The 21,262-nt window shown below is 37.4% G+C and overlaps 1 protein-coding gene across 1 annotated transcript in view; it reads left to right on the forward strand.

Moving 5' to 3' along the window:
- Positions 1 to 21,262, forward strand: part of LOC100676989 (ryanodine receptor 2) — a 362,795-nt gene that overhangs the window by 19,240 nt on the left and 322,293 nt on the right. Inside the window, exons 4-7 of the mRNA XM_064276716.1 lie at positions 1,521 to 1,616; positions 16,957 to 17,075; positions 17,398 to 17,531; positions 19,512 to 19,753. Of these exons, the coding sequence (XP_064132786.1) occupies positions 1,521 to 1,616; positions 16,957 to 17,075; positions 17,398 to 17,531; positions 19,512 to 19,753 (591 nt within the window). The remainder of the gene's footprint in view (positions 1 to 1,520; positions 1,617 to 16,956; positions 17,076 to 17,397; positions 17,532 to 19,511; positions 19,754 to 21,262) is intronic.

Below are 21,262 nucleotides of genomic sequence, written 5' to 3' on the forward strand. Positions count from 1 at the left end.
GGGGACCCTGCAGTGATTTTGAGCTGTCTTTCTCTTGTGGGCATTTTTGGAAGCTCCCAGCTGGGCCCCTCTGCCCTCACTTTCTGTGACAGGGCAGCTGCAACTCTCTTCTTGGTGCCTGTTTGCAGGTCCTTCCTTAGCCCATGTATAGCCTCTTTTTTCTGAAGTCTTCACTTCCTAAAGCTAGAGATGGTGCAATTGAATGGACTCAAAGTGACCCAACAGCGGCTCTCTCCCCATCATAATCCATGGGAAATACTCCTGTGTCTTTGTCCCAAAACAGCCAAGGTGTAGGCCAACACACTCAAGCAGTTAATAAGCACTCCTCTCACCCTCACAATTTCCTGGGCCTGGGTCATCATACCCCAGTTTACAAGATCCCTCAACTGCAAGGATAACTTCTTAACCTCTCCAAGAAGCTTCTATGACACTACCCTCTTAAATTCTTATTAAGACCACCTGATCTAATCACATGAAACTACTCCATATCAGCAACTAGTCTAGTGTTTAGCCACACAACTGAGAACCAAAGCCTAGACAAGTTAACACATAAAATTAACCATCACAGGAGTGTAATTGCACCTTATAACTATGGACTCTCCTTCCTCTGCTCTTAACAGGAAGTAAACAAGCAATATCCTCAAACTTTGGTTCTTTAAACTGCTTCCTACTACTACCGGATTTTAAGAAGTGCTCTTATGAAGATATCTTTTTATCTTTAAATGTCATATTATTTGGAAATATCATCAACCCTTCATAAACAATTTTATTGTTTCTGGACAATCATATGGGTGTAAGAGTAAAATTTATTTTAAAAATATATTTACCAGACTTGCTTTGAGAAATTAAATAATTTTGAAAATTTAGCAGTTTTCAATCAGGAGTATAAACTGGGTTGGAAGTGATCCTAAAGGTCATGTAGGAATTTCATATCACGTGGAGTTCTTTTGGTCAAAGTGTAGAACCCGCTAGGTTAAGCGAAGTTAAAATAGTTTTTTTTTTTTTTTTGGCTAGTATTTCTCACAGTCTCAAATGCGTTGTGAGTGGGAAGAAGAGATAGAAAAAAAAAAAACTGAAGTTCAAACTTATTGGCCCTCTGCCCTCCAACCTTTTTTCTCATATAACATTTAGTTATACCTCTCAGTGCTCTAGGTTCTTGTGGTACGTTTTCAGGAAAACTAGGTGCTTTTAGCTTCTTCATTATACTGGTGAAAAAATTGAGCCCTAGAGAGATTAAATAGAGTCTCATGACTAATTAAAGGCACTGAGGTGAAATGTTACTTTATGAAATTACGTTCCTTCTAATGAGAAGTGCTTTTTCATTCCCATTAGTAAATATCAACCTGTTTTAACATATTAGTTTTGTAAATATGTGTATGTATTTGTAAATGTTTTAGATATAAAATAGAGATATTTTGTTCTTGAACCAATGTTTTAGAGATACTATTAGCTTGCCTTGATTTCTAAACTATAGGAAGGAAAATCACAGAACTCTGAAATCTGTTATTTATTTATTGCAGCGGCTCTAATTAGGGGAAATCGTAAAAACTGTGCTCAGTTTTCCGGCTCCCTTGACTGGTTGATCAGCAGATTGGAAAGACTGGAAGCTTCTTCTGGTATGTTTTCCAGTTATCTCTTGTAATCACGTATTCATATTTCCTTTTGCCTTCCGTCCCGTAAGACATAAAAACAGACTCTGAGGTTCAGTGCAATATCAATGTTTTTCTTTTAATAAGCTACATATTTTTATTTATTGGCAAAATTATTCATGTGTTTACTAGTTATTTTAAAATAGCAATCTCACAGTCTTCTGTCCATTTACATTTGAAAAAGAAGTCTAATTATGAAGTCCTGCAATCTGCTAAAAAGTCACAACTCTCATTTTCTTTTTAAATCAATTCCAAAACAAACAAAAAAAAACCAAACCCAGTGCCATCGAGTCGATTCTGACTCGTAGCGACCCTATAGGACAGAGTAGAACCGCCCCATAGAGTTTCCGAGGACTGCCTGGCGGGTTCGAACTGCTGATCCTTTGGTTAGCAGCTGTAGCACTTAACCACTACACCACCAGGGTTTCCTTAAATCAATTACTCCTGATATAAAAACAAAAGGATGAGTTTAGAATTCTCATTTTTTTCCATGGGTCCAGGAGATTATCTGGACAGATTTGGAAAAAAAAAGTGTTCCAAACCATATGGGTGAGTATTTTATTTAAAAGGCATTTAGTAAATGCTAATAAGCTGTCTGTGTCATAGTAAAATAGTTACAGACCCAACTCCCCATTGCCGTGGAGTGGATTCCGACTCATAGCAACCCTTTAGACAATAAACCTGATACTCTGTCTCTGACAACTATGTTCGTTTTATTTGGGGATTGTGAAGGCTTACAGGTGACCGCCACACCTGCGTGAAATCACTAGCACTCCAGATTGCCTCATGACACCCCACACAGAATCCAGTGCTCTTTGTATAGTGTTTTATTAGTTGTCCTTCTATAGCGCTAATGCCTCTTTGTGTTGCATTATTTCTCCTGTCAGCCTTCTAAACAAGTAATGAGTTCCTGGAAGGCAAGGGCATTATTCCGTTCATCTTTGTATTCTCTCTTCATAGTGTGCCATCTAGCCCCTAGGAGGTGCTTCCTCGTATTTTGTTGAACGAATGAAAGAATGTTTGAATTAATTTAAGAAAATGCCATTGTTAGCAGAATATCATTCCCTGCCTTTTGGACATATATGATCTTCCCCAAACACAATGATTTTTTTTCAAGTATTTTTCTACTTTTTGTGATGTCAGGTTGTATGTAGTCATTTGATGAACTAAACTGTTTAGTTTTATAAAATTCATGATCTTCCTACCGTGACTGTCATTAAAATGCTAATAATGAGTTTTAAATATTTGGCAGTAAAATCTCAGGGGGAATCTATTCTCTTGGGTTCTTCTATATTAAATAGGATTTCTAGATTTTACAATCATGATTTCACTTATTAAGTGAATTCTGTTAAGTAGTAGTAATGACAATAATAGTTGAAGTGTCTTCGGTGCTTTTTATGTCTTTGGCATGCACTCTGCATGCCAAGGACATGTGTCTAGTAAGTGTTAATGCCAGAACTCAAACCCAGGCATTTGGACTCTAGTGCCTGGGCTCTGAACTACCTACACCATTTCACTTGGTGAAAAAATGTGGTAGCAGAAACTATTTTAAAAAAAGAAGACCCTGTTATACTGGGTGACTTGACAAGTTTTTTTGCGATGGAAATAAAACATGCTAGTAGTTATTTAGTTATTCCTTTCTTCTTCTTAAAAATGGTCCCATTGTAAATGATCTTAAAACATTATTTATGAAGTAACAGGCAAAACTTACAGGAGGTACATGATACTTGGGTAGAGTTTATCGTTCCCTTGTATGCCTTCATGCATAAAACAATCTAACTGGTTATCTCTGAAAAGATGCTATAAGTTCAAGTGTTTATTTAGAAGGAATAAACACCTTTCTACAGGTTAAGTAATTTTGGGGTCTTATATTTTCTCTTCAAAGTTTTATAAAAATTTGTAGCTTACTTTTTATAGATATTATTGGTCATTTCAAGGGCTTTAAATAAATTGTGGTTGACAGTCACCACGAAACATCAAAACCAAATTAAAAAAAAAACTATTTAGGTTCTTTAGTAAACTCAATATAAATTTTAAAGGTTTTAGTGCCTTTTCTTTTAGTTTTGTAGACATTAAGAAATTGCAATGAGATGATTGATTTATTATGACTAGGAAATGATAACTAAGACTTTATTTGTGTAGCTCTTTGATGCTTATTTTTTGTTTTGTGTTATATTTATTTGTTTTCTGCTTTTTTTTTTGCATTATCTTTATTTTCTTAAATATCTTATCTCTTTCAGATTCTGTGTTCTTTAAAGGCAGTGACATACCTTGTATATTTTGGTGTAAAATAAGTACTCAATAAATGTTTAATGGATGATTGTATTACAATTGCTAATTGTGAAAATTGAGGTAGTAGTTTAATCTATGATGAAAATAAGAGTGAAGTGGTAGACTGAGTTTCAACAGAATAGTTTGAATTAAGGTGCCAAAGATTTCTAGATGTGATGAGAAGGTATATTTAACAGTGAAGAGAATTTGGGAATTTGAATGATAGTGCAAGTTTGTTGCAGAATCACCAGAGAGTTTTCTAGATTATGAAAATTGTGAGTAGCCAAAAGGAAAGAATCAGGATAAAGGGCAGGCAGTAATTAATGGTACAGGATCCTACAGAGTTTGGGTGATCATGTATACCTGTGAAAAATTTAGTTCTGGCTTTCACATTAAATGGAAGAGGAGAGGAGTGACTTGATTGCCCCTGGCAATCAAGAATAGAGGGATTGAAGTAGGCTGGGAAGAGTGAGCCAAATTGGGCTGAGAGCTGTTGAACTGGATAGAGACGAAGAGATGAAGTTAATAGGACTGCCAAGGAACAGTGAAGAACCAGCAGAGAGTTAAATAGTAGGGATGGATATAAATAGGATTCAACCTTCATGATTTCAGCAGTCTACGAATTTAGGATGGATTTGAATTAGAAAAACAAAACTAGACAGGTTTTACCATTACTTATGAAAGTGCAAAAATAAAAGAAGATAAAAGGAATGAATTATTCTATAGAGTATGTCAAGTTCATGCTAGTTGGGGTGGCATGTGGCACTAGAGTAGAAGAACTGGAAAGAGGCATGCAAAGAGGGACAGGTTTGGTGAAACTGAATGAAAGGAGAGATAGAAGAACAGATGGTTGTGGTCAGAGGTGATTTCAAGTTGCAGAGGAAATTTTCAGAGTCTATGATCTTGGAGGAAGAGAAATTTAAATCATAATGAGTTCTAAGGCATCGCTGGATTGTTACATGGCAGAAGTAGAGATGGAGATTGTTGTAATTAACAAAGTAAAAGAATTATGAGATGAGGGTTTTAATGCACAATGGTTTAAGCACTTGGCTGTTAACTGAAAGGTGGTGCTTCGAACCCACCAGCCACCCCAGGGAGAAAGACCTGGCAATCTGCTGCCATAAAGATTACAGCTTAGAAAACCATATGGAGCAGTTCTATTCTGTCACATGGAATCTCTATGATTCAAAAATCAACTTGACTGCACACAACAAATCAACATGAACGAGATGACTGTGAACAAGCACAGAATATAATGAACAAGGAAAAAGCTGTGTAACTGCTAGGAGGAAGAAGTGATCAAATTAGTGATAAGAAGATGACAGTATAGATGACAAAAGTGGATAAATTCTTGGCTCACGTGTCCAGAATCATTGGGAAGCTCCAGCTTCCCTTTTCCTGGCCACAGTGAGTGTCTGGAAAGAGAGAGAGGGAAAACAACCTTGACAACAGTTTGTTTTTAAACATAGTATCAATAATTTTATATGTGTGTGTATATACATTATGTATGTGTGTGTTTATATATATATAAAGAAAAAAATCATTGCTGTTGACTCAGTTCCAATTCATAGTGACCCAATACGCACAGAGTAGAACTACCACATAGGATTTCCAAGGCTGTAATCTTTACGGAAGCGGACTGTCACATCCTTCTCCCTCGGAGCTGCTGGTGGATTCAAACCGCCTACTTACCAGGGCTATAACGCACTAGCTGTGCACCAAGTCTGTTTGGGGAGGGCAGGTATGCCCTCAGCCCTGCCAGGTAAAGCCTTTGTAATTGTCTATGATCAGGCTAAAAAAGTCACATACAGGTTTTTAGAAAATCATACATAAGCTTTTAGCCAGAAACTGGACTTCTCAACTGCCTTTTAGCACTTAAGCTTTCAAAATAAAAGTCTATTTCAACACCGTAGAAATTTCTAAAAAAGGAACTTGATGACCCTCCATTTGAATCTTCCACCTTTAGTACCAAGGTAGGGTATACCATGGTCCGTGCTTCCTCTGGTAGCATGGATGCGGTGCCGTACATGCAATCTGATGGACATGAGTTTGGATGCTTGATTCTCCGCCAAATGCGCCTGCTGTGGAGAAAGGTACACAGCATTAGGTCTCATGGCATAGCCAGCCCACCAGGCTAGCATATGCCGCCTGAGGGCATTTAGGCCTATCACAAGTCCCTGGTATTCTAAAAAGGTTTCCTACCATTTATCATCAAGAACAGGGTTCATCTCTGCCAAGACTGCCTCTTCAGAAATGGCAGCTCATTTTTAATCCTTCTCCTGTGTCTACCTGCTTTTCTGCTACACTAAGGAGACGCATAGCTTACAAGTCATCATTCACTCATAGTGACCCTATAGGACAGAGTAGAACTGCCCCACAGAGTTTCCAAGGAGCACCTGGCGGATTCAAACTGCCGACCCTTTGGTTAGCAGCTTAGTTTACAAGTGAAAAGCATGGTTCTGAGCTAGATTGGCTAGATCTAATCCCAGTTTCATCGCTTCCTAGCTGCCTGGCCTTCAGCAAGAGACTTTAACTTCCGTTTATGTGTGTTTTATAAGTCATGGCTCCCTAAATTGAAAGCAGGAAACCGTCATGGGTCTAAGGCTGAATACTGTGTTGTAATTACACTCGCTTGTTTTATATCAGCTAATTTACCTGAGGAAGCTTTTTATTCATATTCATCTTGCATTCCAATAAAATACCCTAGGTTCATCTCTTGTGTTTATTTTGCTAATGCGTCCTCAATACTCCACCATCCTATTTATGAGTTAACAATGTAATATACCTTTACCTTCACTAACTTCCATTTTTATTACCATATTTTTACACAAATAACGTGCATCTCCTGCATTTGCCAGCAGTGCCCTTCCCCCAGCCCCTACAGGGCACCCTCAAAAGTGCTGCCAAGCCAACCCTCTTCCACATGTAGCTGTAAAAAAAACTAGTACAGCACACTTACAAAAATACCTCGAGGGAGGGGGGCGTAGCCAGCAAACAAACGCAGGAGGTGTGTGTTATTTGCGTAAAATTCCTGTATTTTTCTCTCGTTTTCCTAATTTTTCCAAATTGCATTATATTTTCATCTTACCTCTGATAATTTTTTGTCCTCGGCTTTATGTTAGCTCCAGACTTAATGAGCGTATTTTCTTCTCTAGCTTCAAAATCACTATAAAAACTGTAAACTATACACAATTATGTGTTTTTCTGATTTGGCTTGATACCAAATCACTTGGGATTGTTGTTTTTAAGCCTTTATATATTTTGATATTAACATCAGTTTAGTTCATTTTTATTTCTCTGTGTAGGTGAGATATGAAACCTTATTGGGTGTAACTTCTACTTATTTTAGGAGTTACGCCCTCAGTTACAGAAGGAAAACAAAATGTTCACTGCTTTTTTTTTTCTCTCAGTTTATTTGTTAAAAAACAAAAAAATATCTTAAAAGTTTAATATCAGAGGTGGAAAATGAATGTAAATTTGTGCAGGACTGTTGCTCTAAGCAAATAATTGTGGTGATATCACAAGCTTTTATTACTTACACAGTAATTAGGCTGGAAAAGAAAGGGTAAAATTCTATCTTGGGACTGTCCCCGCACCCCTCACCCCACAAAGGTCATTGTCCTAGGGTGAGTTGTTCGGGAGACCTCTTCTATGCACTGCACCTATATCTCCCTTAGATACATTGTTGATGAAGGAACAAAAGAACAAAGGGACCTGCAGTTTAGAGGGGATTACAGTGCTGGGGTGCATAGGAAAAAGGGAAGGGGAGAAAGAAGGAGATGCTCTGTGACGAAGCCTGGGCTCAGGATGCCAGATGGTCTAGTGGTCACTATCCCTAGTTTTGATGGTGTCAAAGGAAGAACATCCCTCACCCCCCTTTTGGGGTCTAAGATTAAATCTTGGGGGCATGCAGTTGTATAGTTAATCATATACCTTACCACTAAGGAAGGAGCCCTGGTGATGCAATGATTAAGCACTTGGCTGCTAACCGAAAGGTCAGTGGTTCAAACTCACCAGGTACTCTGTGGGAGAAAGATGTGGCAGCCTGCTTGCTTAAAGATTTCAGCTTTGGAAACCCTATGGGGCAGTTCTACTCTTCCAGAATCGACTCCACAGCACACAACCACCACCACTAAGGCATTAGGGGAGGGGGTCTACTTCCCCTAGGGCACATTCTTTCAGTACACTTTCAGGGTGAGGGTCATGCAGGTGATGAGAGACATACTGCTTTCTGCTGCCTCTGCAATCCATTTAGCAGTTTGTCTCATCCTGAAACTCAAATAGTTCCTGACTTCAATCTCAGACCGGTTTTAAACAAACGAAAAAATTCTTCATCTCTTGCTTGGTGCTTCAAACTGTGACATGCAAAACTTCATTGTAAACATTGCAAAAGATATATTGTAATTATTCCCCTTTACATTGAGTCGATTTCCACTCATAGCACCCCTATAGGACAGAGTAGAACTGCCCCATAGGGTTTCCAGGGAGCAGCTGGTGTATTCAAACTGCGGCCCTTTTGGTCAAAAGCCTGAGCTCTTAACCACTGCACTGCCAGGGCCCCATGTTGTACTTGTGTTCTATGAGTAAAGTGGTCAGCTATTACTGAAAGGTTGACGATTTTAACCCACCTCACAGGTGCCTTGAAGAAAGGCCTGACAATAATCTGCTTTTGAAAAATTAGCCATTGAAAACCTTATGGAGCACAGTTCTACTCTGACATACATGGATTTGCCATTAGTGAGAGTTGTAAGTCTGGCCTTTTTAGGAATTTGAGTTTTGTTCTACATTTTTCTCCCTCTCTATCTGGGACCTTCTATTGTGTCCCTGGTCAGAATGGTTGGTAGTGGTAGATAGGCACCATCTAGTTTTTCTGGTCTCAGGTTAGAAGAGGTCATGGTTCATGTGCCTGTTAGGTCTGTGGACTAGCTTCTTCTATGAGTCTTTGGTTTCCTTCATTCTCTTTTGTTCCAGATGAATAGAGACCAATAGCTGTATCTTAGATGACCGCTAGCAAACTTTTAAAACACCACACTAGGATATAGAACATTATCTTCATAAACTGGGTTGTGCCAATTAACTTAGTTGTCCCATGAGACTATGGTCCTAAGCCTTCAAGCCTAGTAAACCAGTCCCTCGAGGTGTTTGGCTGTCTAGGAAGTATCACAACTGTGCCACCATGTGCTTTATTATACATGTGAATATGTATGTATACAGTGCACACAAATGTATACATATATGCCTACGGATATACCTGTGCATGTATACCCCTATACTCACATGTGCCTTCCTGTACACATATATGCATACATACCTACCTATGTCACCACACACATTTTTTTGGTTGTCATTACTGTTGTTGCGAAATTGTATGTTACAGCATTCACCAAAATTTTCGCTTGTTCTTGCGTACTTCTTAGTGTCTTCATTTACCTTGGACGAGTTGTGCAGATTTCACCCATATTGGGTGTTGCCTTCCCATCACCAAAAACAACAAAGGTCTATTATCTAGAAAGTGATACCCCCTCCCTTCCCTTCCCACCCCTAAAAAAAGAAAAGAAACCTTTGCCATCAAGTTGATTCCGACTCATAGAAGTAGAACTGCCCCATGGGGTTTCCAAGGAGTAGCTGGTGGATTTGAACTGCTGGTAGTAACCATCAAATAACATTGTTTTCTCTGTATATATCTATTCTTGACATTTTATAAAAGTGAGACCATGCAATATGTGCCCTTTTGTGATTGAATTATTTTATTCAGCGTAATTTCCTGCAGATTCATCCATATTATAAGATGTTTCACGGACTCATCATTATTCTTTATAGCTGCACAGTATTCCATTGTATGTATGTACCGCAATTTGCTTATCCATTCATCCATGGACAGGCACTTGGCTTGTTTTCATCTTTTTGCTATTGTGAATAATGCTGCAATGAAGATAGGTGTGCATATGTCTGTTTGTGTCACTGCTCTTATATCTTTAGGATATATACCTAGGGGTGGAATTGATCATTTCCCATAGCGATTGTACCATTTTACAATCCTACTAGCAGTGACTATGAGTTCCAATCTCCCTACAACTCACCAAGATTTGTTTTCTGTTTATTTGATTGGTTCCATTTTTGCAGGGGTGAAATGGTATCTCATTGTAGTTTTGATTTGCATCTCTCTGAAGGCTAATGATGGGTTAGCCCTCTGAATGCCCTCTTTGGAGAAGTATCTGTTCAGGTCCTTTGCCCATTTTTTTTGATGGGATTCTTTATCTTTTTGTTTTTGAGTTGTTGAATTATTCTATGTATTTTAGAGATTATACTTTTATCAGATATGTCATTGTCAAGTATTTTTCCCCAGTTTGTAAGTTCTCTTTTTACTCTTTCAGTAAAGTCTTTTGATGAGCATAACTATTTAATTTTAGGAGGTCCCAGTTATCTAATTTGTCTTCTGTTGTTCATGTATTTATACTTGTGTTTGATATACTATTTGTGCCAAAAATTAGGTCCCCTAGTTTTGTCCCTATGTTATCTTCCAGGAACTTTTACATTTTAGCTTTAATGTTTAAGTCTCTGATCCATTTTGAGTTAGTTTTTATATGATTTGAGGTATGGATATTGTTTCATTTTTTGGCAAACGAATATCCAGTTTTACCAGTACTGTTTGTTAAAGGACTGTTTCTTCTCCATGGAATGGACTTTGACCCTTTGTTAGAGATCAGCTGCCCGTAGGTGGATGACTTTACTTCTGGGTTCTCAGTTCTATTCCACTGGCCTACGTGTCTGTCATTGAACCAGTACCAGACTGTTTTGATTACCGTGGCTATATACTAAGTTCTGAGATCCGGAAGCGTGAGGCCTTCTAGTTTGTTCCCCTTCTTCAATATTGCTTTCGATATTCACGACCTCTTTCCTTTCCATATAAAGTTGGTGATTAGTTTTTCCATTTTTTTTAAGGAATGTTGTTGGGATTTGCATTGGGATTACACTGTACCTGTAGCTCACTTTGGGTAGTACTGACATTTTCACAATGTTAATTCTTCTGATCCATGAGCATGGAATGTTTTTCCCATTTATGTAGATCTTTTAGCTTTGTTGCAGTAGCATTTTATAGTTTTCCTTGTACAAGTCTTTTACATTCCTGGTGAGGTTTATTCTCAGATATCTTATCCTTTGGGGGGCTATTATAAATGGTATTATTTCCTTGATTTCCTTTTCAGCGTTCTCCTTGTTAGTGTAGAGGAACCCAACTGATTTTTGTGTGTTGATCTTGTACCATGCCATCTTGCTGAATTCTTCCATTAGATCCAGTAGCTTTCTTGTGGAATCTCTGGGATTATCTATGTATAGGATCGTGTCATCTGCAAATAGGGCTAGCTTTACTTCTCCCTTTCCAATTTGGACACCTTTTATTTTCCTTTCTTGTCTTACTGCTCGGGGTAGGACTTCCAGTACAATACCGAATAAGAGTGGTGATAGTGAGGATCCTTGTCTCATTCTCATTCTCAAGGAGAAGGCTTTCAGCATTTCTCCATTGAGACTAATGTTGGCTGTTTTTTTATATGCCCTTAATTATGTTGAGGAATTTCTCTTCTATCGTTATTTTGCTGAGAGTTTTTATCAGAAAAGGATGTTGGATTTTATCAAATGCTTTTTCTGTGCCAATTGAGATGATCATGTGATTCTTCTCCTTTGTTTTATTTATGTGATAATTAACCGATTTTTTAATGTCAAACCATCTTTGCATTTCTGGTTTGCATCCCATGTGATGATGTATGATTTTTTTTTGATACAAAGTTGGATTCTTTTGGCTAGAATTTTGTTGAGAATTTTTGCATCTTTGTTCATGAGGGATATTGGTCTGTAATTTTCCTTTTTTTGTGATGTCTTTACCTGGCATTGGTAACAGGATAATACTGGCTTCATAGGAATATTCCCACCTCTTCTCTTTTTTGAAAGACTTTGAGTAGAATTGGTGTCAACTCTTTTCTGAATGTTTGGTAAAATTCCCCAGTGAAGCCATATGGGCCAGGGCTTTTTATTATTCGATGACATCTTCAAACTCTTCTTTTGTTATGGGTTTGCTTAGATTTTCTACCTCTATTTGAGTTAGTTTAGGTAGGTAATGTTTCTAGAAATTTGTCTATTTCTTCTAGATTTTCAAATTTGTTAGAGTAAACTTTTTCACAGTATTCTCCTATAATCCTCTTTATCTCAGCTGGATCTGTTGTAACATCTACAGTTTTGTTTATTGTTTTGGATATTTGCTTCTTCTCATCTTTTCCCTTTGTCAGTTTGGCCAGTGGTTTGTCAGTTTTATTTATCCTCTCGAAGAAACAACTTCCAGCTTTGTCAACTGCTCCTATTGTTTTTCTGTTTATTTCATTTATTTCTGTTCTGATCTTTTTTATTTCCTTTCTTCGGTATCTTTGGTTATCTTTTGCTCTTCCTTTTCTTTGTCCAAGTTGTCAGGTTAAGCTGTTGATTTGGATCTTTTTCTTTTTAAATGTATTTATTTATTGCTATGGATTTTCCTCTGACCCTGCTTGTGCTGTGTCCCAGAGATTTTGGTGTGTTGTGTTTCATTCTTATTTGAGTCTATTTTTTTTTTTTTAATTTCTCTTTTGATTTATCTATAACTCAATGATTTTTTAGTAATGTGTTATTTAGTTTTCATGTATTTAATTTATTTCCCTTGATCTTCCTGTTATTGATTTCTAGCTTTAAACCATTTTGGTCAGAGAAGATGCTTTGTGTAATTTTAATCTTTTTAAATTTATTGAGGCTGGCTTGTGGCCTAAAATGTGGTCTATTCTGGAGAATGTTCCATGTGCTTTGGAGAAGAGTGTGCATTGAGCTGCTGTTGGGTGGTATGTTCTATATATGTCTGTGAGGTCAAGTTGATTAATCATGTTGCTTAGGTCTTCTATGTCTTTGTTGATTTTCTTTCTAGTTGTTCTGTCCATCATTGAAAGCGGTGTGTTGAAATCTCCTACTATTGTAGAGCTGTCTATTTCTCTCTTCAATTCTGTTAGAGTTTGTTTTATAAATTTTGGAGCTCTAGCATTGGGTTCATAAATATTATCATTATGTCTTTGTTGAATTGACCATTTAATCATTATATAATGTCCTTCTTTTTGTCTCTTACAATGGACTTTGACTTAAAGTTTATTTTGTTAGAAATTTACATTGCCACACCTGCTGTCTTTTGGTTGCTCTTGGTGTATTTTTTTCTATTCTTTTATCTTTAGCCAGTTTATTTCTATTTTTTTTTTTGTCTAAGGTGTGTCTCTTGCAGACAACTTATTGATGGGCCTTTTTTTTTTTTTTTTTTTATCCACTCTGCCTCTTGCCTGGTGTATTTAATCCATTTACATTTGTCGTGGTTATTGATAGGATGAGCTCATTGCTGCCATTTTGCTATATATTTTTTGTGTTGTTAGCAGTTCCTTTGTTCTTCTTAATTTTCTGTGCTTTTTTTTTAATATGGATCTTCTGTTTCTATTATCTGTTATTGTTGTTTTTGTGTTTACTAAGCCTTTTTTTCTTTATTTGGTAAGTACCCATACCATACCCATACCTGTTGCCATTGAGCAATTCCAACTCATAGCCACCCTACAGGACAGAGTAGAACTGCTCCATAGGGTTTCCAAGGAGTGCCTGGTGGATTCGAACTGCTGACCTTTTGGTAAGCAGCTGTAGCTCTTAACCACTACAGCACCGGGGTTTCCTTTCAATGAGTAGATTTATTAATTTTCTCTGTGGCTACTCTGAAGTTTACTTTTATCCTCCTGTATTTAAAACAGTCTGTTACGTCTTAAAATCACGTTGACTTCCTCTCCATATGGAAGTTTTATAGTTAAGTCATTCCTTCCCTCCTTGTAATCAATTTTGCAGCTTTATTTTACTTTTGTGAAGTTTTTACCTGTGTTGGTATCTGGGTGATGCTGTCAGGTGTCCTGCTCAGGTTGCTTTCTAGTGTCAGTGGATCTCTCAGAAGGACTCCCTGTAGTATTTCTTGTCTGGTGGTTACAGATTCCCTTAATTTCTGCTTGTCTGGTAATGTCTTAATTTTGCCCACGTTTTTGAAAGACAGTTTTGCTGGATATATGATTCTTGTTTGACAATTCTTCTCTTTCAGGGCTTTGCATATGTTATCCCATTGCCTTCTTGCCTGCATGATTTCTGGTAAGAAATCAGCACCTAGTTTGGCAGCGCCAGGTGACAGGGCCTTTGACTGGTTAGATATGGGATGGGGGAGGCTGCATGGGGGCTAGCTGAGTCAGAGACCTCTAGGTGTTAACTTCTACTGCTTGCTCTTTCTTTTTAATCGTTATACACTATAGCAGATGTTGTGGATTGAATAGTGTTCCCCAAAAATGTGTGTTAACTTGGCTAGGCCGTGATTCCTAGTAATGTGTTATTGTCTACCATTTTGTGATCCCATGTGATTTTCTTATGTGTTGTAAATCCTACCTCTATGATGTTAATGAGGCAGGAATAGAGGCAGTTATGTTAATGAGGCAGAACTCAATCTACAAGATTAGGTTTTATGTTGAGTCACTTTCTTTTGAGCTCTAAAAAAGAAAATCAAGCAGAGAGGAGAGGGACCTCATACTAACAACAAAGTACTGCCAGGAACAGAGTGCATGCTTTGGACCCGGGATCTCTGCACTGAGAAGCTCCTAAATCAGGGAAAGATTAATAACAAGGACCTTCCTCCTGAGCTGAGAAAGAGAGAAAGCCTTCCCCTGGAGCTGGCATCCTAAATTGTGACTTCTAGCCTCCTAGACTGTGAGAGAATAAACTTCTCTTTGTTCAGGCCATCCACATGTGGTATTTCTGTTATAGCAGTGCTGGAAAACTAAGATAGCAGGGTTTTGAAAGTTTTTTTCTATAAAGGGCCAGATAGTAAGTATTTTAGACTCTGTGAATTGTACAGTCTCTGTTGCAACCATTCAACTTTGCCTTTGGAGCAGCCCGTCTTCTCTGCAGTTATTGCTTGAAAGCAGCCATAGGTGATATGTAAACAAATGTGCATAGCTATGTTAAACTTCATTTACCAAAATAGGCAGATGTAGTTTGCTGAACCCTGTTCTATAGTAAACAATAATGGGGACAAAGCAAACAAACAGAAACATCAAAATAACATATGACTCATCTGGTAAAAATGTTTTTCCCTTTCTATTATTTTACCTCAGTTTATTTTATTACTACATTTTTATTAATAGCAAGAGAAGCATGTGATTTCAATACACTTATTTAAACATCTTCTTTAACTTAAATTTTTTTTTTAACTTATCCGTCAACCTTTTGTATTATTATTTTTTAATATCGTGGATATGTAACTGTCATGGACTGTTGGAACAGTGCAGCTGATTTTGAACCACACCAAAACTTAACTCAACTTTTTGGGTTTTTTTTTTTTTTTCTAACCAAATGTACTTTCAGATTTCAACAACTCAAGGTATTATTGAAGAAATCAGCATTAACAGCCCTCATTTTATAATGAATTGGGATTTGGGATTTCAATAGCTATAGACTATGATGGAGTCCCTGGGTGGTGCAAAAGTAATGCAACTGATTAAAGCACTCAGCTGCTAATTGAAAGTTTGGAGATTTGAATCAACCCGCGGTACCTGGAAGAAAGGCCTGACACTCTACTTCCAAAAATTTAGCCACTGAAAACCCGGTGAAGCACAGTTCTACTCTGACACACGTGGCGTCACCATGAATTGGAATCATCTTGATGGCAACCAGTTTTTAATAATGTATATTAGGAGTCCCTGGGTGGTGCAAAGCGTTAATGTACTAACCAAAAGGTTGGAGGTTTGAGTCCACCCAGAAGCACCTTGGAAGAAAGACCTGGTGACCTACTTCCAAAAAATCAGCCATTGGAATTCTATGGATCATACTTCTATTCTGACACACGTGGGGTCACTATGAGTTGAGTAGATTCTAAGGCAACTGGTTTGGTTTCTAGATTATGACAACTATAATGAATTCCTGGTAGATTCTCTACCATTTTAACCCTGAGCACTTTACAATTCATTACCAAGAAAGCAAACTCCATCTGAGATGTGTAGGAGTCCCTGGGGCCCCTCCCAAAACTGTGTAGCCTCGGAGAGCATGTTTTCTGAATGCTGTGCTTAATTGCTAAGAACGGCCTGAAGTCTCATCATTGACAAGGCAGGCTTCTCTGAAAAAACAAATTCAGACACATACATTTAGTTCTTCAAGGTCTCACTAAAAATTCTGTTAATAAAATTTATTTTCTATTGATTCCATTTTAAACTTGAAGATAAGACGGATATATTCCATTTTATCTTCTGTGTTGGTGACCACCTAAAAATATTGCTTTTCCTAATCAAGTTTTATATATTGTATATTTCTACTTATTTTTGTATTATTTTATATACTTCTCTTGTCTTACAAACTACAAAACATGTTCTACTTTACTATAAACCTCAAGGAGACTGTAATGATCTCCATGGGTTAGGTTGCATCCTTGCAGGCTTATACTTTTAGTGACAAGATGCTTCATGAGCTGGGCTTAGCCTACCTGTCCACTCTACCATACACTCTGAACTTGGGGTACTCCAGGTAACTTTCCCTCCATTTAAGACTCCATTAAGCTGGTACCCCCCTGTCCTCTACTGTGTGTGAAAATTTTTCATTAATGTATTCTTTAAACCTTTGCCTAATCATCCCTTTCTTTCATATTTCCCTCTGGCAGAGTTACCTGGTTTACTCAGCTAAACACTGTTTCTTAGTTGTGTCATTTTCTCACTAGACTGTGAGTTAATCATCTTTGGATAGCGGTCCTTTCTCGCAAACAGCACCTGTCACTGATCTCAGTGCCTTTGTGCCAGACAGCGCATGATTACAGTCTGTTGAACTGAATATAGAAACCCTGGTGGTGTAGTGGTTAAGAGCTACATCTGCTAACCAAAAGGTGTGCAGTTCAAAAAGAACGCAGAGAAAAGGGGAGGAACTGGTCATTATAAATTGGTAATCATATGTTTTTTCTCCTTCATTGTTTTATCTTCAGGCATTCTTGAAGTTTTACACTGTGTGTTAGTGGAAAGCCCAGAAGCTCTGAATATTATCAAAGAAGGACATATTAAATCCATTATCTCACTCTTGGACAAGCATGGAAGAAATCACAAGGCAAGTGAGCCATTTCGTTGCCATAGAGTGAAATCTAGAAGAATTTTAAATATGTTTTTGAAATAAGGCAACTTTTTGAAAAGCATATCAGTTTTTTACGAGGGTTTTTCCCCTATTACGTATGATCAAGTAATGCTGCTTAGTCTTTGTCTGTAGCATCAATGGGAGAATGAAGAGTTCTCAACGTGCGTATGAAGGAAAATAGGAAGATCATGACTGGGTCAGAGGTCCTTGGAGGGACATGCTTGCTTTTGTGAAAAGAGCTACCTGTGCTTGAATCTGAAAGGTGAACTGGAGTCGGCTGAAAATGCCCTCTTTTCAGGTTCTGGACGTCTTGTGTTCTCTCTGTGTTTGCCATGGAGTTGCAGTCCGTTCTAACCAGCATCTCATTTGTGACAATCTCCTACCAGGAAGAGATCTGTTATTGCAGACACGTCTTGTGAATCACGTCAGCAGGTAAATCCAGATAGACAATGTCTCCAAATGTGTAGCCAAGCACAAGAATTCACCTTCTGTCTCTGTATCTGTGCCATCATATGGCCTATTCGTTTTATTAGGATCTTTTACGTTGTTTCCATTAAACGGTATATGTATTTTTTCTACAAATTAAATGGGTTAATTGTAACCATAGATAATCTAGCAACGTATATGTTTACCACCAAACAAATGTATAAAACCATTTACTTACATTTATATGTAGAGGGACTATAATTGGCATCTTTAGGAGCAGGCTGATAATTATACTGGCCTTTCAAGGTATCTAACTTTCACTGAGTACCGTATGCCAGCCACTGTGCTAAGTGCTTTGCATGTGTATATACTGTTTAAGTTTGTACTTTTCTAGGTGCTGTTATTATCCACATTTTATAGATTAAAAATCTGGGACTGTAAATGGAACTCAGGTCTAACTAACTCCAGAGATTGAGCTCTTAAACACTATTCCACTCTGCTTTTTTTAATACCTTCAAATTAACAACATGTTATGTATGATAGTAGTAACTTTGGTACTATCCTGTATTTTTTTTTTTTTTTTTCAGTTAGAGTTTGGTGAGTATTCTATGTTGTGTTTTTGAAAAACAGGATTGATTTAATACTTTCTTTGTGCTTCTTTATATAATACACTTGCCATTAACGAGTGATATTTTCTGAGACATTCCCTAATGTTGTTATTACCAAAAGGCATAAGTTCCCTCATAAAATGTGACTAAATATAGCTTACTAAAAGTTCTCCTGTTCCCAGCGAGGCGTGGAGAACCACACAGCTGATTAGTCACCTCTGTTCCTTCACCACCCTGACCTGCTCCAACCTCATAGCCTATGTGAAAGAAAATTTAGCTTAGGGAGATTTCTACATGTCCTGGGTTTATAATAACTGCATTAATTCTTAGGGTCTGGCATAGTGTTTAAGAGCTACAGCTGCTAACCAAAAGGTCAGCAGTTCGAATCCACCAGGTGCTGCCTGGAAACTGTGGGGCAGTTCTACTCTGTCCTATAGGGTCACTATGAGTCACAATCGACTCCATGGCAACGGGTTTGGTTTTGGTTTGACTGTCCTGTTTCATTTTATGACTTAAATACGATTAATGATATAAAATACAGGGCGTCCAACTGATTCTTTCTGATTCAAACCCCTGCTGAAAATTTGCATTTCTAATAAGTTCCCTGCTGAAAATTTGCATTTCTAATAAGTTCCCTGCTGAGAATTCGCATTTCTAACAAGTTCCCAGGAAGTTATACATAAGAATCACACAGGGATCTTGTTAAAATGTAGATTCTGATTTAGTATATCTGGGGGTGGAAATGCAAATTCTCAGCAGGGGTTCACACCAGAATGAGCCTGTTCAAAGCCCTGATAAAATAAGCTGAAGGAATAATTAGGAAAAAAAATCAGGTCCTTGAGTGACATTGCCAAGTAACCCAAAAAGCAAACACTACTCACTGAATGTTAACTCTAAGGTAGGACATCACTATATACAATTTCAGTGGTGGTTTTAAATTTCATAGCATTTAAGGCAACATATATTTAATACAGGAGTCCCTGGGTGGTACAAATGGTTAAGTGCCTCGCTACTAACCAAAAAGTTGGCAGTCTGAGTCCGCCTCAGAGGAAAGGCCTGTGAGCTTCTGAAAATTCAGTCACTGAAAACCTTATAGAGCACAGTTCTCCCCTGACACGCACGGGGTTGCCGTGAGTTGGAGTCCACTTGACGGCAACTGGTTTGGTTTTTTTTGTTTATGTATTGAATATAACCCACCCAGTACCCAGTGCTCTTGAGTTAAATTAAATTGTATTTAATATAAAAAAAAAAAAAAAATTTTTTTTTTTTTATATGACATCTTAAAAAAGCAGGGCTAATGTTTGGAATAGTGAGATGTAAATTAAAGTGATGAAAAGTTTTTGGATTTGTCTGATATTATATTCATATCTCTTTAAAGCATGAGGCCTAATATTTTTCTGGGCGTCAGCGAAGGGTCCGCTCAGTATAAAAAATGGTACTATGAACTGATGGTGGACCACACTGAACCATTCGTGACAGCTGAAGCGACACACCTCCGAGTGGGCTGGGCTTCCACTGAAGGGTACTCTCCCTACCCTGGAGGTGGTGAAGAGTGGGGTGGAAATGGTGTTGGTGATGACCTGTTCTCCTATGGATTCGATGGACTACACCTCTGGTCAGGTAATGCGGCCGATTTTCTTTCACAGTATTCTAAAATAGAATCTTTTTGCCTTTGCCATACGTTTCTGAAAGCTAATGGTGCTGCTTAGATTGAATTAAAAGCAAAATTTCACTAGGAGAAAAAGAAAACAAAAACAACTATAGCATAGTTCGAAAGGATTACAATGCTTATGAATAACATATTTTAAAAGGAGTGTTCCAATCAACCAGAAAAAAACTTGTGTGTTGCTTACCTGTCTTAATAAGTATGTGCGAAGCTTTAGTTTTCAACTGAAAAAGAACAAAAAGCAAACCCTAGCAAATAATTGTAACAGGCTAAGTTCAACCTCTTGCCAGATAATAAAACATGAGAAATGGGTACCCTAAATTGTAAAGTGTAATATTAGGAATCATAGTAAGTTCATAAACTTATAATATTTTGTTTCATAGAACTGTTTAAAAACAAATGGGAAGTTCATTTCACCAGCTAGCAACTATCAGCTTTGATGACTATTTATTAAAAATGAGTATGATAAAATATAATACTCTGTTCCCCAATTCGTGAAGAGGTATATCTTAGGGGGCTACATTTAAAGGTTTAGCTCTTGATTATGTATATATTTTTTATATATTAGAATTCACTTGGACTCTGCAGAAATATGCTTGTGTTAATAAAGTTGCATTTAGAATAGAGTGCTTATGTGACCTTGAAATATTTTGTAAAGCATTTAATGAATAGAAGATTCCGAAGGTTACCTTGTATTATTAAATGCTGAACTTTGCCTATTATGACTTGTGAGTGATATTATTCATTTGTTAGTGCTTTATAGGCCCAATAACTTATAAAAGTATATTTAAAAAATGGAATAAATCTAAACATTTTTGATAATGAGTTTAGAGATAAAAGCACTTGATATAGTTGTATCTAACACTAATACTTAGTACATTTTTCCCATTCAGTGCCAATAGTTCAGGTGTCTAGAAGAGAGTAAGCTATGTCATCTAAACGTTGGGGCCTGTGGTTGGGAGTCAGTGAGTAGTGTGGACTCTTTTGGACCATAGGTACACAGTGGTAGATCGTGTCTGTCTCATTCCCATAGTATGTTTCTCTATTGGCCAGCCAAAGGCGAAGAGCTCTAACTTCAGAAGACACAGCAAACATAAAATAGGGTAGTACCTATTGTATAATACATTTTAACTATAATCTTTCAGTCATTGTTATCCCCTTACAGCTCTTTAGATTTCTTTAGTTTCTAGGATAGTTTAGCATAAAATAGGCACTCTAGTGAATGAAATGTGTTGACTTGATTTCCCTTTACACAAAGAGAATTAGGGAGAAACTCTTAATCTGCTAAGACAATGCAGAACTGGTTCCAGTTACAGCCATACAACACCATCTCACCACTTGTACTGCATTTAGTTTTAAGTTATTTTTCTTCATATATCTTTTTTTGACATTTTTTATTGTGCGATATGTATATGTGTGTGTGTATGTGTGTATATATATTTGGCATTTCCACTTTTTTTACA

The sequence above is a fragment of the Loxodonta africana genome, chromosome 25 (assembly GCF_030014295.1).
Source record: "Loxodonta africana isolate mLoxAfr1 chromosome 25, mLoxAfr1.hap2, whole genome shotgun sequence".
Classification (NCBI taxonomy): domain Eukaryota; kingdom Metazoa; phylum Chordata; class Mammalia; order Proboscidea; family Elephantidae; genus Loxodonta; species Loxodonta africana.